This window comes from Rhopilema esculentum, chromosome 8 (assembly GCF_057945365.1).
Source record: "Rhopilema esculentum isolate cy_ngs chromosome 8, ASM5794536v1, whole genome shotgun sequence".
Taxonomy (NCBI): domain Eukaryota; kingdom Metazoa; phylum Cnidaria; class Scyphozoa; order Rhizostomeae; family Rhizostomatidae; genus Rhopilema; species Rhopilema esculentum.
In genome coordinates, this window is record NC_142822.1 from 8,141,709 (window position 1) to 8,156,042 (window position 14,334).

A 14,334-nucleotide genomic window follows, 5' to 3' on the forward strand; every position below is an offset into this window, starting at 1 on the left:
ATTGAAAATGATGCTGATTGACAATGATGCTGATTGACAACGATGCTGATTGACAACGATGCTGATTGACAATGGTGCTGAATGACAATGATGTTGATTGACAACGATGCTGATTGACAATGATGCTCAATGACAATGATGCTGATTGACAATGATGCTGATTGACAACGATGCTGATTGACAATGATGCTGATTGACAATGATGCTGATTGACAATGATGCTGATTGACAACGATGCTGATTGACAATGATGCTGATTGACAATGATGCTGATTGACAATGATGCTGATTGACAACGATGCTGATTGAAAATTATGCTGATTGACAATGATGCTGATTGACAATGATGCTGAATGACAATGATGCTGATTGACAATGATGCTGATTGACAACGATGCTGATTGACAATGATGCTGATTGACAATGATGCTGATTGACAACGAAGCTGATTGACAACGAAGCTGATTGACAATGATGCTGATTGACAACGATGCTGATTGACAATGATGCTGATTGACAATGATGCTGATTGACAATGATGCTGATTGACAATGACGCTGATTGACAACGATGCTGATTGACAACGATGCTGATTGACAATGATGCTGATTGACAATGATGCTGATTGACAACGATGCTGATTGACAATGATGCTGATTGACAATGATGCTGATTGACAACGATGCTGATTGACAACGATGCTGATTGACAATGGTGCTGAATGACAATGATGCTGATTGACAACGATGCTGATTGACAATGATGCTGAATGACAATGATGCTGATTGACAACGATGCTGATTGACAATGATGCTTATTGACAATGATGCTGATTGACAAAGATGCTGATTGACAACGATGCTGATTGACAACGATGTTGATTGACAACGATGCTGATTGACAATGATGCTGATTGACAATGATGCCGATTGACTATGATGCTGATTGACAATTATGCTGATTGACAATTATGCTGATTGACAATGATGCTGATTGACAACAATGCTGATTGACAATGATGCTGATTGACAACAAAGCTGATTGACAATGATGCTGATTGACAATGATGCTGATTGACAACGAAGCTGATTGACAATGACGCTGATTGACAACGATGCTGATTGACAATGACGCTGATTGACAACGATGCTGATTGACAATGATGCTGATTGACAATGATGTTGATTGACAATGATGCTGATTGACAATGATGCTGATTGACTATGATGCTGATTGACAATTATTCTGATTGAAAATTATGCTGATTGACAATGATGCTGATTGACAACAATGCTGATTGACAATGATGTTGATTGACAACGAAGCTGATTGACAATGATGCTGATTGACAATGATGCTGATTGGCAATGATGCTGATTGACAATGACGCTGATTGACAATGACGCTGATTGACAATAATGCTGATTGACAATGATGCTGATTGACAATGATTCTGATTGACAATGATGCTGATTGACAACGATGCTGATTGACAATGATGCTGATTGACAACGATGCTGATTGACAATGATGCTGATTGACAATGATGCTGATTGACAACGATGCTGATTGACAATGATGCTGATTGACAACGAAGCTGATTGACAACGAAGCTGATTGACAATGATGCTGATTGACAACGATGCTGATTGACAATGATGCTGATTGACAACAATGCTGATTGACAATGATGCTGATTGACAACAAAGCTGATTGACAATGATGCTGATTGACAATGATGCTGATTGACAATGATGCTGATTGACAACGAAGCTGATTGACAATGACGCTGATTGACAACGATGCTGATTGACAATGACGCTGATTGAGAACGATGCTGATTGACAATGATGCTGATTGGCAATGATGCTGATTGACAATGACGCTGATTGACAATGACGCTGATTGATAATAATGCTGATTGACAATGATGCTGATTGACAATGATGCTGATTGACAATGATGCTGATTGACAACGATGCTGATTGACAATGATGCTGATTGACAACGATGCTGATTGACAATGATGCTGATTGACAATGATGCTGATTGACAACGATGCTGATTGACAATGATGCTGATTGACAACGAAGCTGATTGACAACGAAGCTGATTGACAATGATGCTGATTGACAACGATGCTGATTGACAATGATGCTGATTGACAATGATGCTGATTGACAATGATGCTGATTGACAATGATGCTGATTGACAATGACGCTGATTGACAACGATGCTGATTGACAACGATGCTGATTGACAATGATGCTGATTGACAACGATGCTGATTGACAACGATGCTGATTGACAATGGTGCTGAATGACAATGATGCTGATTGACAACGATGCTGATTGACAATGATGCTGAATGACAATGATGCTGATTGACAACGATGCTGATTGACAATGATGCTGATTGACAATGATGCTGATTGACAATGATGCTGATTGACAAAGATGCTGATTGACAACGATGCTGATTGACAACGATGTTGATTGACAATGATGCTGATTGACAATGATGCTGATTGACAATGATGCTGATTGACAATGATGCTGATTGACAACGATGATGATTGACAACGATGCTGATTGACAATGATGCTGATTGACAACGATGCTGATTGACAACGATGCTGATTGACAACGATGCTGAATGACAACGATGCTGATTGACAATGATGCTGATTGACAATGATGCTGATTGACAACGATGCTGATTGACAATGGTGCTGAATGACAATGATGCTGATTGACAATGATGCTGATTGACAACGATGCTGATTGAAAATGATGCTGATTGACAATGATGCTGATTGACAACGATGCTGATTGACAACGATGCTGATTGACAATGGTGCTGAATGACAATGATGTTGATTGACAACGATGCTGATTGACAATGATGCTGAATGACAATGATGCTGATTGACAATGATGCTGATTGACAACGAAGCTGATTGACAATGACGCTGATTGACAACGATGCTGATTGACAATGACGCTGATTGACAACGATGCTGATTGACAATGATGCTGATTGACAATGATGTTGATTGACAATGATGCTGATTGACAATGATGCTGATTGACTATGATGCTGATTGACAATTATGCTGATTGACAATTATGCTGATTGACAATGATGCTGATTGACAACAATGCTGATTGACAATGATGCTGATTGACAACAAAGCTGATTGACAATGATGCTGATTGACAATGATGCTGATTGACAACGAAGCTGATTGACAATGTCGCTGATTGACAACGATGCTGATTGACAATGACGCTGATTGACAACGATGCTGATTGACAATGATGCTGATTGACAATGATGTTGATTGACAATGATGCTGATTGACAATGATGCTGATTGACTATGATGCTGATTGACAATTATGCTGATTGACAATTATGCTGATTGACAATGATGCTGATTGACAACAATGCTGATTGACAATGATGCTGATTGACAACGAAGCTGATTGACAATGATGCTGATTGACAATGATGCTGATTGGCAATGATGCTGATTGACAATGACGCTGATTGACAATGACGCTGATTGACAATAATGCTGATTGACAATGATGCTGATTGACAATGATGCTGATTGACAATGATGCTGATTGACAATGATGCTGATTGACAATGATGCTGATTGACAACGATGCTGATTGACAATGATGCTGATTGACAATGATGCTGATTGACAACGATGCTGATTGACAATGATGCTGATTGACAACGAAGCTGATTGACAACGAAGCTGATTGACAATGATGCTGATTGACAACGATGCTGATTGACAATGATGCTGATTGACAATGATGCTGATTGACAATGATGCTGATTGACAATGACGCTGATTGACAACGATGCTGATTGACAATGACGCTGGTTGACAACGATGCTGATTGAAAATTATGCTGATTGACAACAATGCTGATTGACAATGATGCTGATTGACAACGAAGCTGATTGACAATGATGCTGATTGACAATGATGCTGATTGGCAATGATGCTGATTGACAATGACGCTGATTGACAATGACGCTGATTGACAATAATGCTGATTGACAATGATGCTGATTGACAATGATGCTGATTGACAATGATGCTGATTGACATTGATGCTGATTGACAATGATGCTGATTGACAACGATGCTGATTGACAATGATGCTGATTGACAATGATGCTGATTGACAACGATGCTGATTGACAATGATGCTGATTGACAACGAAGCTGATTGACAACGAAGCTGATTGACAATGATGCTGATTGACAACGATGCTGATTGACAATGATGCTGATTGACAATGATGCTGATTGACAATGATGCTGATTGACAATGACGCTGATTGACAACGATGCTGATTGACAATGACGCTGATTGACAATGATGCTGATTGACAATGATGCTGATTGACAACGAAGCTGATTGACAATGATGCTGATTGACAATGACGCTGATTGACAATGATGCTGGTTAATACGGGAAACGAGGAGACAAGGACAGTAAAATCTTAAAATTCAGTTTGTTACTTGTATGCTTTGTAAGTTATTTTCGATGTATGTTATTTTTTTGATAACACGCAAAGTTCAGTGTTCACTCAGACTGTTCTAGCATCCATAGTTAAGGCAAATAACATTCTTATGTTGTCTGATATTGATTTTTCATGCAGCAATTTCTGAATTGTAACATCAAAGTCACAGAAGACGTAGTCACCTTTACTTGACAGAGCATATCGGCAAACAACAGCGCAATACCAAATGCCTTTGTCTGGCTTGCGGGGTTATCACGATCCTTTAGTAGTGTGTAGAATTCGGTCGAAAGAGCCTGTATCCTAAAACAATCGAAAGGTGCACGTGCACATAAATCTCGATTAAAAGCATTGAGTCATGATAAGAGAAGAGGGTATACCCAAATACGCTGAGTCATGATGTTCCTGCTGCAATGCGATCACATGAAGTTGCTTCTTACTGATTAACAAAAAAACTTCCTTCAATATCAAGTTGTTAACGGCAGATGCCGATATCACATGAAATTACAGCGATAACGCAGAAAGAGAAGGCCTATTTACCATGACTCAGTTCCTTTAAAATCACCAATCTTGTAATGGGACTTTTATTTATATAAACGATTAAACGAAGAAAAATTATCTTTCCATCAAAATCAAAATTATCTTGCAAATTGGACTTTTAATCAGGGTGCCAGACTGGCAAAGGAGAATGCATAATGGCTTTTTTCTATTTAGATGCCAGAAAAAAAACGCCACCGCTCCTGCCCATAGTATTTAAAACAAAGAAATTTAAATCAAACGAAGGATGAAGAACAATAGGAAGTAAATGAAAGAAGCACAGGGCCTTTCCTAATATACTAACTAAGGGGCATAAACACTCAACTAAATATGCTAGTTTGAGACTGCTTATTGTTCCCTTTCTATAAGAACAAGGTCAAGCGACGGTTAATAGCTATTTCAAGGTTATCTGGGGTTTCTATGGTGCAGCTCCGGCTTCAAAACACCATTCTGATGTTCAGTAAGGAGGCTCTCAGGTTGAAGTCTAGTAAAAGATGTTCTGGAGATACAGCTCGCAATCTTATGCCTAAAGATATACATAACACGGGTATTACAAATGCAAAAACTTAGGTCTTTAAATAAAATTGCAACAATTATAGCTGCGGCCTGAAGCTTCTTATTAAATTGCAGATTGCAGAATTTTGGCTGATCGTCACGAAGTTTGCAACTTTTTGCCCCCCCCCCTCCCCAAAAAAAACTGGGATAGGTATATTATTTTTACCTCGAATAAAAGCAGTTCTTGAAGCTTGCCTCTGCTGTGCCAATTTGCAGCTTTTCAAGAAACACAACTATGATTCGCACAGCCATGACAATAAAACTGTGATTGCAAGTCGCCTAGGATAAAAAGAAATGAAAACTTATCAGTTGGCTTCATGCTTTCAACTTACAGTTGATTAAGCTTTTGGGCAAATGTTGCCTTGTTGATCAAACACGAAAACACCAACAAATTAAAACAATAAAGTTTAGAAAAGCTTCTTCTGGCATGGCAACCGAGAAGTTATCAAAATAGTTGAAGGAGGAAAAAAACTAGGGGTATGGTCATGAAATTCTGAAAACCATAATTACCGTTTCGAACTACTTTTAAAATCAAAGAAAATGCCGTCTTCCACAAGACAAATATTCGTTCTTAGTAGGATGACTTGTTTAAGAGTGAAAAGCCATGATCAAACGTGCCGAGCATTTTATGTTCTCAATTTATTCAGTGGCATAAAAATTAAAAATTAATTTGAAAATAGCAAACATTTGAGTAAACTAAAGCTTTTCGTCTGACACTCTTCAGAGTATAAAGTATCAGAACATAGATCGAAAACTCTACGCTAGGAAATATATATACCCAGTTGTGGATCGAAATAGGCCTATCAGAAACGCGAGCACATGACTGTTGAGGTTGCCCAATCAGTGCCGCTTGCCTGCCATTATCTGTTATACACTAGGGTATCAAAAGTATTGCACCACCTCGAAGGAGGAGAAATGGCGCATGAATGATCGAAAGCTATTGTTATGCAAATTAATTTTGTTTTTAGAGGGCCAATGGCAATTGGTCGAAAGCAAAACAACTACCAATCAAAACTTCAATCTATATAGAGCATTTATTTAAAAAATAACAGTAGCAAACATCTTTTAACAGTTTCAAATATCAATATTTTGACTAGCTGCCGCAAACTTTTGAAACCGCAAAAAGCCTCCTTGAAATGGATCCATGAATTTGGGCAACGTATTCTTGTAGAATTTCGTATTAGGCCTAGAAAAGTCTTAGAATAAATGATTCTCTGGCTTTCGGACGACCATTTGGATCACGGTTTGTAACATTTTTCATTTGAAGTCAAACTTGTTTAGCGATGTTAGAGATTTGACTTGATTCTGGCTATGCCAAATCTTTAATTTCTTTTGTATGGAAATAAATATTTGTAAAAATGGTTTCCATTTACTCAGGTAACCTATTCTTTTGTATTTGTGCAAAACACTAATTATATTTTCTGTGGACGGATTTTGAGCTGCAAAACCTTGCGCAGTGTTGAGTTTTATGCCTTTTACTGCCCCTTGGTTCTGTACGCAGTGAAATAAAACAGACAAATTCTTTCCCCTCTAACATCAAATTTATTTTGGTCGCCAATTTCTCGGTTTTTTTACAACTGTAACACTCTCCAGAAATCTTTTTTGATTTACCGCAGCTGTTGTGTAGCTGCATCTAACTTGGTCAACATTTTTTTAAAAATTAAAGACCACTTCCTTGCAATGTTTTATAGCGACTTGCCTCTCATTTGACAAATTTGTTTCCTCAGGCATGGGCTACATTTTTACAGATAAAAATGTTTCTGCGTAATTTATACATTTCTAACTAAGTTTTCTATGGCGTCAGCAAGATTTGCAACCTAATTTATTATACTTTTCAGCTTCCCCTTGATTTTCGAGTTTTTCCCATTTTCAATTCTAACCCTATGCTTGTCCCAATTTTTCAAAAAGGCGGAAACAAGCACACATTGCCAGGCTTCTGGGAAGAAATCTCCTGGATTTTTTCCTTGACATATGTCATAATACGGAAGTTTCCTGTCTCTATAGTAGATCAGTTACAATCGATATTCAGAATTCAGCTCATGAACTGAACCCAGATTGACAAGATCATTTATAAAACTAAAAGCTTTTTGAAAAAGATAATAAAAATTTATTCAACAAAATTTGACAGCAAATGCTTAATAATGTCCAAGAAAGTCAAACGAAGTTCAACGAATAATTCAAATTACATTTTGCTTGATAAATTCATACCTGCTGTATGAGAATTTCTAGAATTTGTTCCATGGTCGTCTTTTGGGTGAGAAACATTGAAACAGATTCTAATAAATTTTCAATGACTCTGTTGAATTTATCAGGTCGATATGTCAAGACGTCAATAGTCTCATAAAAAACTCCAAGGAGAAATTCATCTTGATCTAAAAAGTGGAATAGTATGATGTCAGAGTTGTGTCAGAGAGAAAGCAGAAGCGGAAGCAGATGAGGGAGTAGAAGAGTGAGAAGATGAGGAAGGGGAAGAAGAAATGAGAGAAATGGAAAGGAGGGAAAATAGAAAGAAGAAGAGGTGATAAAAGACGGGAAAGCAAAGTGAGAATTAGAGGGAAAAGAAGAGAGAATAAAAGGGAGAAGAGAGGAAGAAAGAAAAAGGGAGAAGAGAGGAAGAAAGGAAGGAAGAAGAGGAAGAAGGGAAGGGAGGTAAGGAACAAGAGGAAGAAGAGGAGAAAGGAGAGGTGGAAGAAGAGGAAGAAGAGGAGAAAGGAGAGGTGGAAGAAAAGGAAGAAGAGGGGGAAAGAGAGGTGGAAGAAGAGGAAGAAGAGGAGAAAGGAGAGGCGAAAGGAGAGGAAGAAGAGCAGGAAGGAGAGGTGGAAGAAGAGGAAGAAGAGGAGGAAAGAGAGGTGGAAGAAGAGGAAGAAGAGGAGAAAGGAGAGGCGAAAGGAGAGGAAAAAGAGCAGGAAGGAGAGGTGGAAGAAGAGGAAGAAGAGGGGGAAGGAGAGGTGGAAGAAGAGGAAGAAGAGCAGGAAGGAGAGGTGGAAGAAGAGGAAGAAGAGGGGAAGAAGAGGTGGAAGAAGAGGAAGAAGAGGAGAAAGGAGAGGCGAAAGGAGAGGAAAAAGAGCAGGAAGGAGAGGTGGAAGAAGAGGAAGAAGAGGGGGAAGGAGAGGTGGAAGAAGAGGGAGAAGAGGAGAAAGGAGGATGGAAGAAGAGGAAGAAGAGGAGGAAGGAGAGGCGAAAGGAGAGGCGAAAGGAGAGACGAAAGGAGAGGAAGAAGAGCAGGAAGGAGAGGTGGAAGAAGAGGAAGAAGAGGGGAAGAAGAGGTGGAAGAAGAGGAAGAAGAGGGGGAAGGAGAGGTGGAAGAAGATGAGGAAGAAGAGGATAAATAGGAAGGAGAGGAGGAAAAAGTGGAGGAAGAGGAGGAAGAGGAGGAAGAAGAGGAAGAAGAGGAAGAAGAGGAAGAAGAGGAAGAAGAGGAAGAAGAGGAAGAAGAGCAAGAGAGGAGATGGGAAAAAATTAAGGATGCTAAAACAGCAAGGAAAGAAACTAGCATTCCCCAACCTCTCATAGAAATTATAGAAAAGGTTATAGATCTCTCGATAAAAACACACCAAAATTAAAAACAAAAGAGTTCTCATAACACTGATTTTTATTTTTGGAAAGAAAACACAGAATGAAGCTGTGTTCATATTTACCATCCTCATTTGTTGGAAGCTTTGAACCTGCACTTGGGACAAATTCGGCTGCTGCAGCTTTCAAAGGTGAATTTGAGACCTGGTTTTGATTTACAACAGATTCTGCCAGTGTCTTCTGATTTTCATCTTGGCCTGATTCAGTTAAAAAAAACATAAAAAAATTTATCAATCAGCTGTCCAAAATATTTTTTTTTAAATTTGGCGACAGACAAAACCCACAGGCTGAGCTGAAAGTTTGCCTCTTGCGCGTAATTTTATTAGAAAACAAGAAGGCAAATTTCATAAAATGTAGCTATTCAACTATTATTGTATCCAAATAAGCCATTATCGCGAAAAAGCAGAATAATTGCATACTTAGGTACTATTTGCCTGACATCCCGTATGAGCATCAGATAATTACTAAGGTTTAGCAGAGACTTATATTCACATCCAATGTAAATGGAAAAAAACAGTGAGAATAGAAGGTTGCGTTTGGTTGGCTCCTTGTGTTGCCTAATAACGTGTATTAGATATTGTCTGTGAAGAAAGGTCGCACCGAGTCATCCAGACGAGAGATGCTAGGCGTTTGGTTTAGCTCTGCCATGCCGTGATGGAAGGTTTGACAAAATGAACTGTCCTACGCAGAATAACCAAACAAAAAGCTCGGTACTATCACGGAAAAACAAAGTGGTGACGTCATCACTTAGATTGGAAATCATTATTAACATTCATTCATGCGAAATGAAAATCGACACTGTTTGAAAATGGTTAAAGCATAGATACTGCAAAACATGCTTTTTTGGTATAAAATTGCTATAATTTGGTCTTGGCTTTAAAATTTATGAACCAAGCCAAAACAACAAAGATCGTTGAGTAAGCCTCATGTCTTTCACTGGCCATGTCTAAATTCGAAAGAGATTCAACTAATTTGACAGACTTGGAAGGTTTGTTTCTTCTGATCACAAGGTCCAAATTAAAAACGGGATTAATTGAAGAAAGAGGAAAGATGAAGGCATGAGCAAAATGAGCTTTACAAAATGAATTTCGCTTGAAACATAAATTCTCAACGAATTTTGACAACAATTTTTATTTAAAGAGAAGTTTCAAGAAGATAAACATAGCAATAAAGAGAGTGCATACCGCTCGAGTTATTCACTGTCACAGGCTAAAAAATAAAAAGTTTATAAGATTCAAATAATGCATCTAAAAGGCAGCAAAACAGGTTTCGAGTGAAGCATATAACCCAGGTCCCAATACTCAGGCAAAGTTAGTAAACTTGCTAGTTATTTTACTAACTGGCTAAGGCGAAGGTTGAGTAGAACATTCTGTACTAATTAGTATCGTTTGAACAGAAACAAAAAGAAAGATTTGAACAACAAGACATTTTGAGATTTTTTATTTCTATAGAATTCATAAGACAATTGTGATGCCTATGGATGGCCACACATCATTTTTTATATCACAAATAAAAAAAAATCAAACATCTGACATCGATAATTCTTGTTTATTTTAAAACAATGATTTATTAGATATTATTCTTATATAAAATCTTAAATATGAAAAAATTCACGGTAATAAGACTTTTATTTGGCCCTTCGAGAGAATTTTTCTGAAATAAACTGCTACATCTACATCTAAACATAATCCCGAAAGGTGATGTGAATAACCCCAGGCCTGTACACATCAGATTTATAACGTCACACGAGAACAACCTTGCTATTAAATGCTTCTGAAAGCTCTCACATTTAAACTTTAGGCTTAAAGAGAGACAGATGAGAAATACTACCAGCTAGAATGAACCTAACCAAATAGATAATCCAGCCTAACTTTGTCACATTTATCCATTGTCTAATAAGCAGTTAAAAGCTACCTTTGTGAAGTAAAGAAAGCCACTGACACCTCAAACAGTCGGCTGTAGACCGGTTTCGCCCCATATCAGGGCTCATCAGTACAGCTAGAATGAATGAGGACCTAAAGCCGACCTAGGGCCAGCAATTAGGCTATCAGTGGCAATGCATGTGGGAGGTAGTAAAGTGTGAAAAGAGGTACGCATGAGCCTTAGAGAAGCTACCTCTTTGCTTACATGATTACTTAAACTTGCTTTTCATATACTGCAGCTGCCTTATAAAAAACATTCTTTTGACAGACACATAGCTTTTCCATTAAAAAAATAAAGTTGTATCATGCAAATTATTGTTATATCTGTTGTAGATGAAGAGTCGATCGTTTCTTTAAAGTTTAGTGCCAAAGTCAACTTTTCGTCAGGGTGAAAGCAGTGATGTCTTCAGGAGGCTGAAAATGCGTTCTAATATGGTTTTCAAATCATTCAAAATTCCTGATCTATGAAAATGAAAAAATAGCTTATCTCACTTAATCAAAGTCTACTCAAAATATGTTCTTTGCCATGTCAAATCATTAAATGAATCGTTTAGTAATTGCACCTGCATACGGGAATCTGAATATCAGACATATCTAAACCGTGTTGATCATTGACTAAGCTAAAATTCGGTTTCTTTATGCACTGTTTGCTCAAGAATATAAATTGGAAGATTTGCAAGTAATATTTTGATTAAACGTGATTAAGAGAGATCTCGCTCATCTTCAGAAATAAATTACCAAATATATTTGAACTTGGAAACGCAGATTATCTGCCAAAAATCTATTTGATGTGATAGATTCTAAAACTGGTTGATTTTTTCTAATAAGCTCTATGAGGTTATTATGATAACAAGCTCTAAAATAAGATGATTTTATGGAAGAAATCTAAATAAAGGTAGATTGAGCCGGGGAGACCTGGTAACAACTCTATGAAAAGTTAAGTTCATTCGAGCTCAAATTGATGTGTGCTCACCTCTCGATCCCAGTTCCGTGTATGCAGCTTGTATATGTTGAAAATTATATTGCAAAGCTTTTCACCGCTGCAAAATGGTAAGGCAAAATGTTTATTGGTAACCGACATACATCATCTCCTGACTTTTTGTTACTTTCTATGCATCATGACGTCAAGAGGAGAAACTGTTAATCATATAGAAGACCTTTTGTCATCATAGAATGAAAAATCAGCTGATTATCCATCGGTGACGTAGTTAAATTCACTTCAACGCCGATATTGATACCGCTTTGCTCACTGGCCAATATTGACAATGGTGGCCGTGATACATAAAAACCTTTGGGCTCAATCCCAGCCGATAAATTGCAAACGTCTAATTAAAAATTCAATGCCTAAACAAAATGAAAACTGAAGCAAAAATGAATAGAACATGAAAAACAAGACGTTCGGTAAAAATATTTCTTTGAAAAGCTTACTTATCTAGATGAGCAAGCCAGCTTTTGATATCGTTGGGGTCAGAGAAACTGCTGAACATGTCATCAACCTTAGGTATGCCGTTGCCTTTCGTTTTATACTCATCCAAAGTTGGACCAGCGAGCTGTTGAGAATTGTTAAACGTAAGATGAAAATCAAAATTAAATGTTAATAGAAGAGGAAGGATATATATGGTCACTAACAAGTTTCAAAATACAGTACTTATAGAATGTAAACAAAATGTTGCAAAATTGATTTATCTAGTTGATCGAATAGATAATGGTTGTACTAACTTAGTGAATTGCGTTCACCACTAAATCAGTAAATTATCATTGAAACTGGCATAGTGCTCCTGTTGCATTTTTTAAAAGCAAACTTTTCAATGAAAGGTAGCAAGAAGCCATTTAATTTCATGCGTCTTTTTAGATTCGAAAGGATAAGAATTCAAAATAAGGCATGCAAACGAATTCCAAAAGGCAAACATCACTTTAAAAATGCAAGAGCATGTACAGAAATCAAATACCAGGCTCTCCAATTTGATTAAATGTCAAAGGTATCATTACAACTGATTTGACACCAACACAAACATTTTAAGCCAATATATTTTGTTAATGTTAATAAGATATTATAACTTATTCATTTTAGCTGTACTGACAAGAATTCCAATTAAGTCAATCAAATAAAAAGGCCATCTCGAATACCATGCAAATGTCAGAAGTAGCATTACAACTTATTTGACACTAATCTAAAACATATTAAGCCAATGTATTTTGCTAGTATTGTTAAAATATTATACCTGCTGTAATTATTTTAAAATATTATGAATTTCCAACTTCTTTTATTTTTTTAACTTTCTAACATTCGAATAATTTTGGAAGCAATTGAAACAACCCCACCTCAATGTTTTGAAAAATTTACAACGCCAGCTGGAACTATAAATTAAGGATACTTATAAAATAGTGTGATCTGAAAAATATCATAGACAGAACAATAATCGCACAGTTTTGGAGTCGATCTATATAAAAACCAAAAAAGCCGCCATTGTGTAGACAGAAGGAGTTCGTTTTCTCTCTTGGACTCCATTGGTAATTTTTCTTTAGGCTCACGGCACTGATTGGTCAACTATACCGGTCTTGTGTTTGCGTTTTTCTGATTGGCCTATTTCGATCCACAACTTGGTATATATTTTCCATCGTGTTTTTTCGGAACCTATTCTGACGTTTTATGCTCTGAGGAGTGTCAGACGAAAAAGCTTTTAGTATGTCGTAAAATGTTTGCTTTTTTCAAAGCCATTTTCAAATTCTGTACCGCAAAAAAATTGTTCACAATAATCGCACAATAATACCGTATAATTGACCGATTGCATAATTATTATGTAGGTGCATATTGGTCCAATACCTTCAGCACTTTTATCAGAGTTGTGACCATCTTTTCTGTCGGCTTTTCTTTCAATTGTTCGACAATTTGGAATACAGCATCCACGAATTGTGAATTCAGTTCGTTTTCTTTAACCTGAAAAATTTGGATCTCAATTAATTTGCATAATTTTACATACTCTGTAAAAAGTATCTGATATTTAGCGACTAAGAAAGAAAGCAAGAACAGAAGAAAGAAAATGGAGCTCATACAATGAGGAGGGAAAATATGAGGCAACAAACTCCAAAAGAATGGGGAGAGGATTCCGAGAGGATAAAGTGAATAAAAAAGAAAGAGGAAAAGGCCAAAAAGAGTGGATTGGAAACAACTAAAAATTTGAAAGAAGTGGCTAC

The 14,334-nt window shown here is 37.1% G+C and overlaps 1 protein-coding gene across 1 annotated transcript in view; it reads right to left on the reverse strand.

Moving 5' to 3' along the window:
• Positions 1-14,334, reverse strand: part of LOC135694373 (uncharacterized) — a 45,984-nt gene that overhangs the window by 22,546 nt on the left and 9,104 nt on the right. Inside the window, exons 6-13 of the mRNA XM_065213077.2 lie at positions 13,964-14,077; positions 12,568-12,689; positions 12,113-12,179; positions 10,402-10,426; positions 9,283-9,414; positions 7,853-8,016; positions 5,811-5,923; positions 4,738-4,855 (exon numbers count right to left, since the gene is read on the reverse strand). Of these exons, the coding sequence (XP_065069149.2) occupies positions 4,738-4,855; positions 5,811-5,923; positions 7,853-8,016; positions 9,283-9,414; positions 10,402-10,426; positions 12,113-12,179; positions 12,568-12,689; positions 13,964-14,077 (855 nt within the window). The remainder of the gene's footprint in view (positions 1-4,737; positions 4,856-5,810; positions 5,924-7,852; positions 8,017-9,282; positions 9,415-10,401; positions 10,427-12,112; positions 12,180-12,567; positions 12,690-13,963; positions 14,078-14,334) is intronic.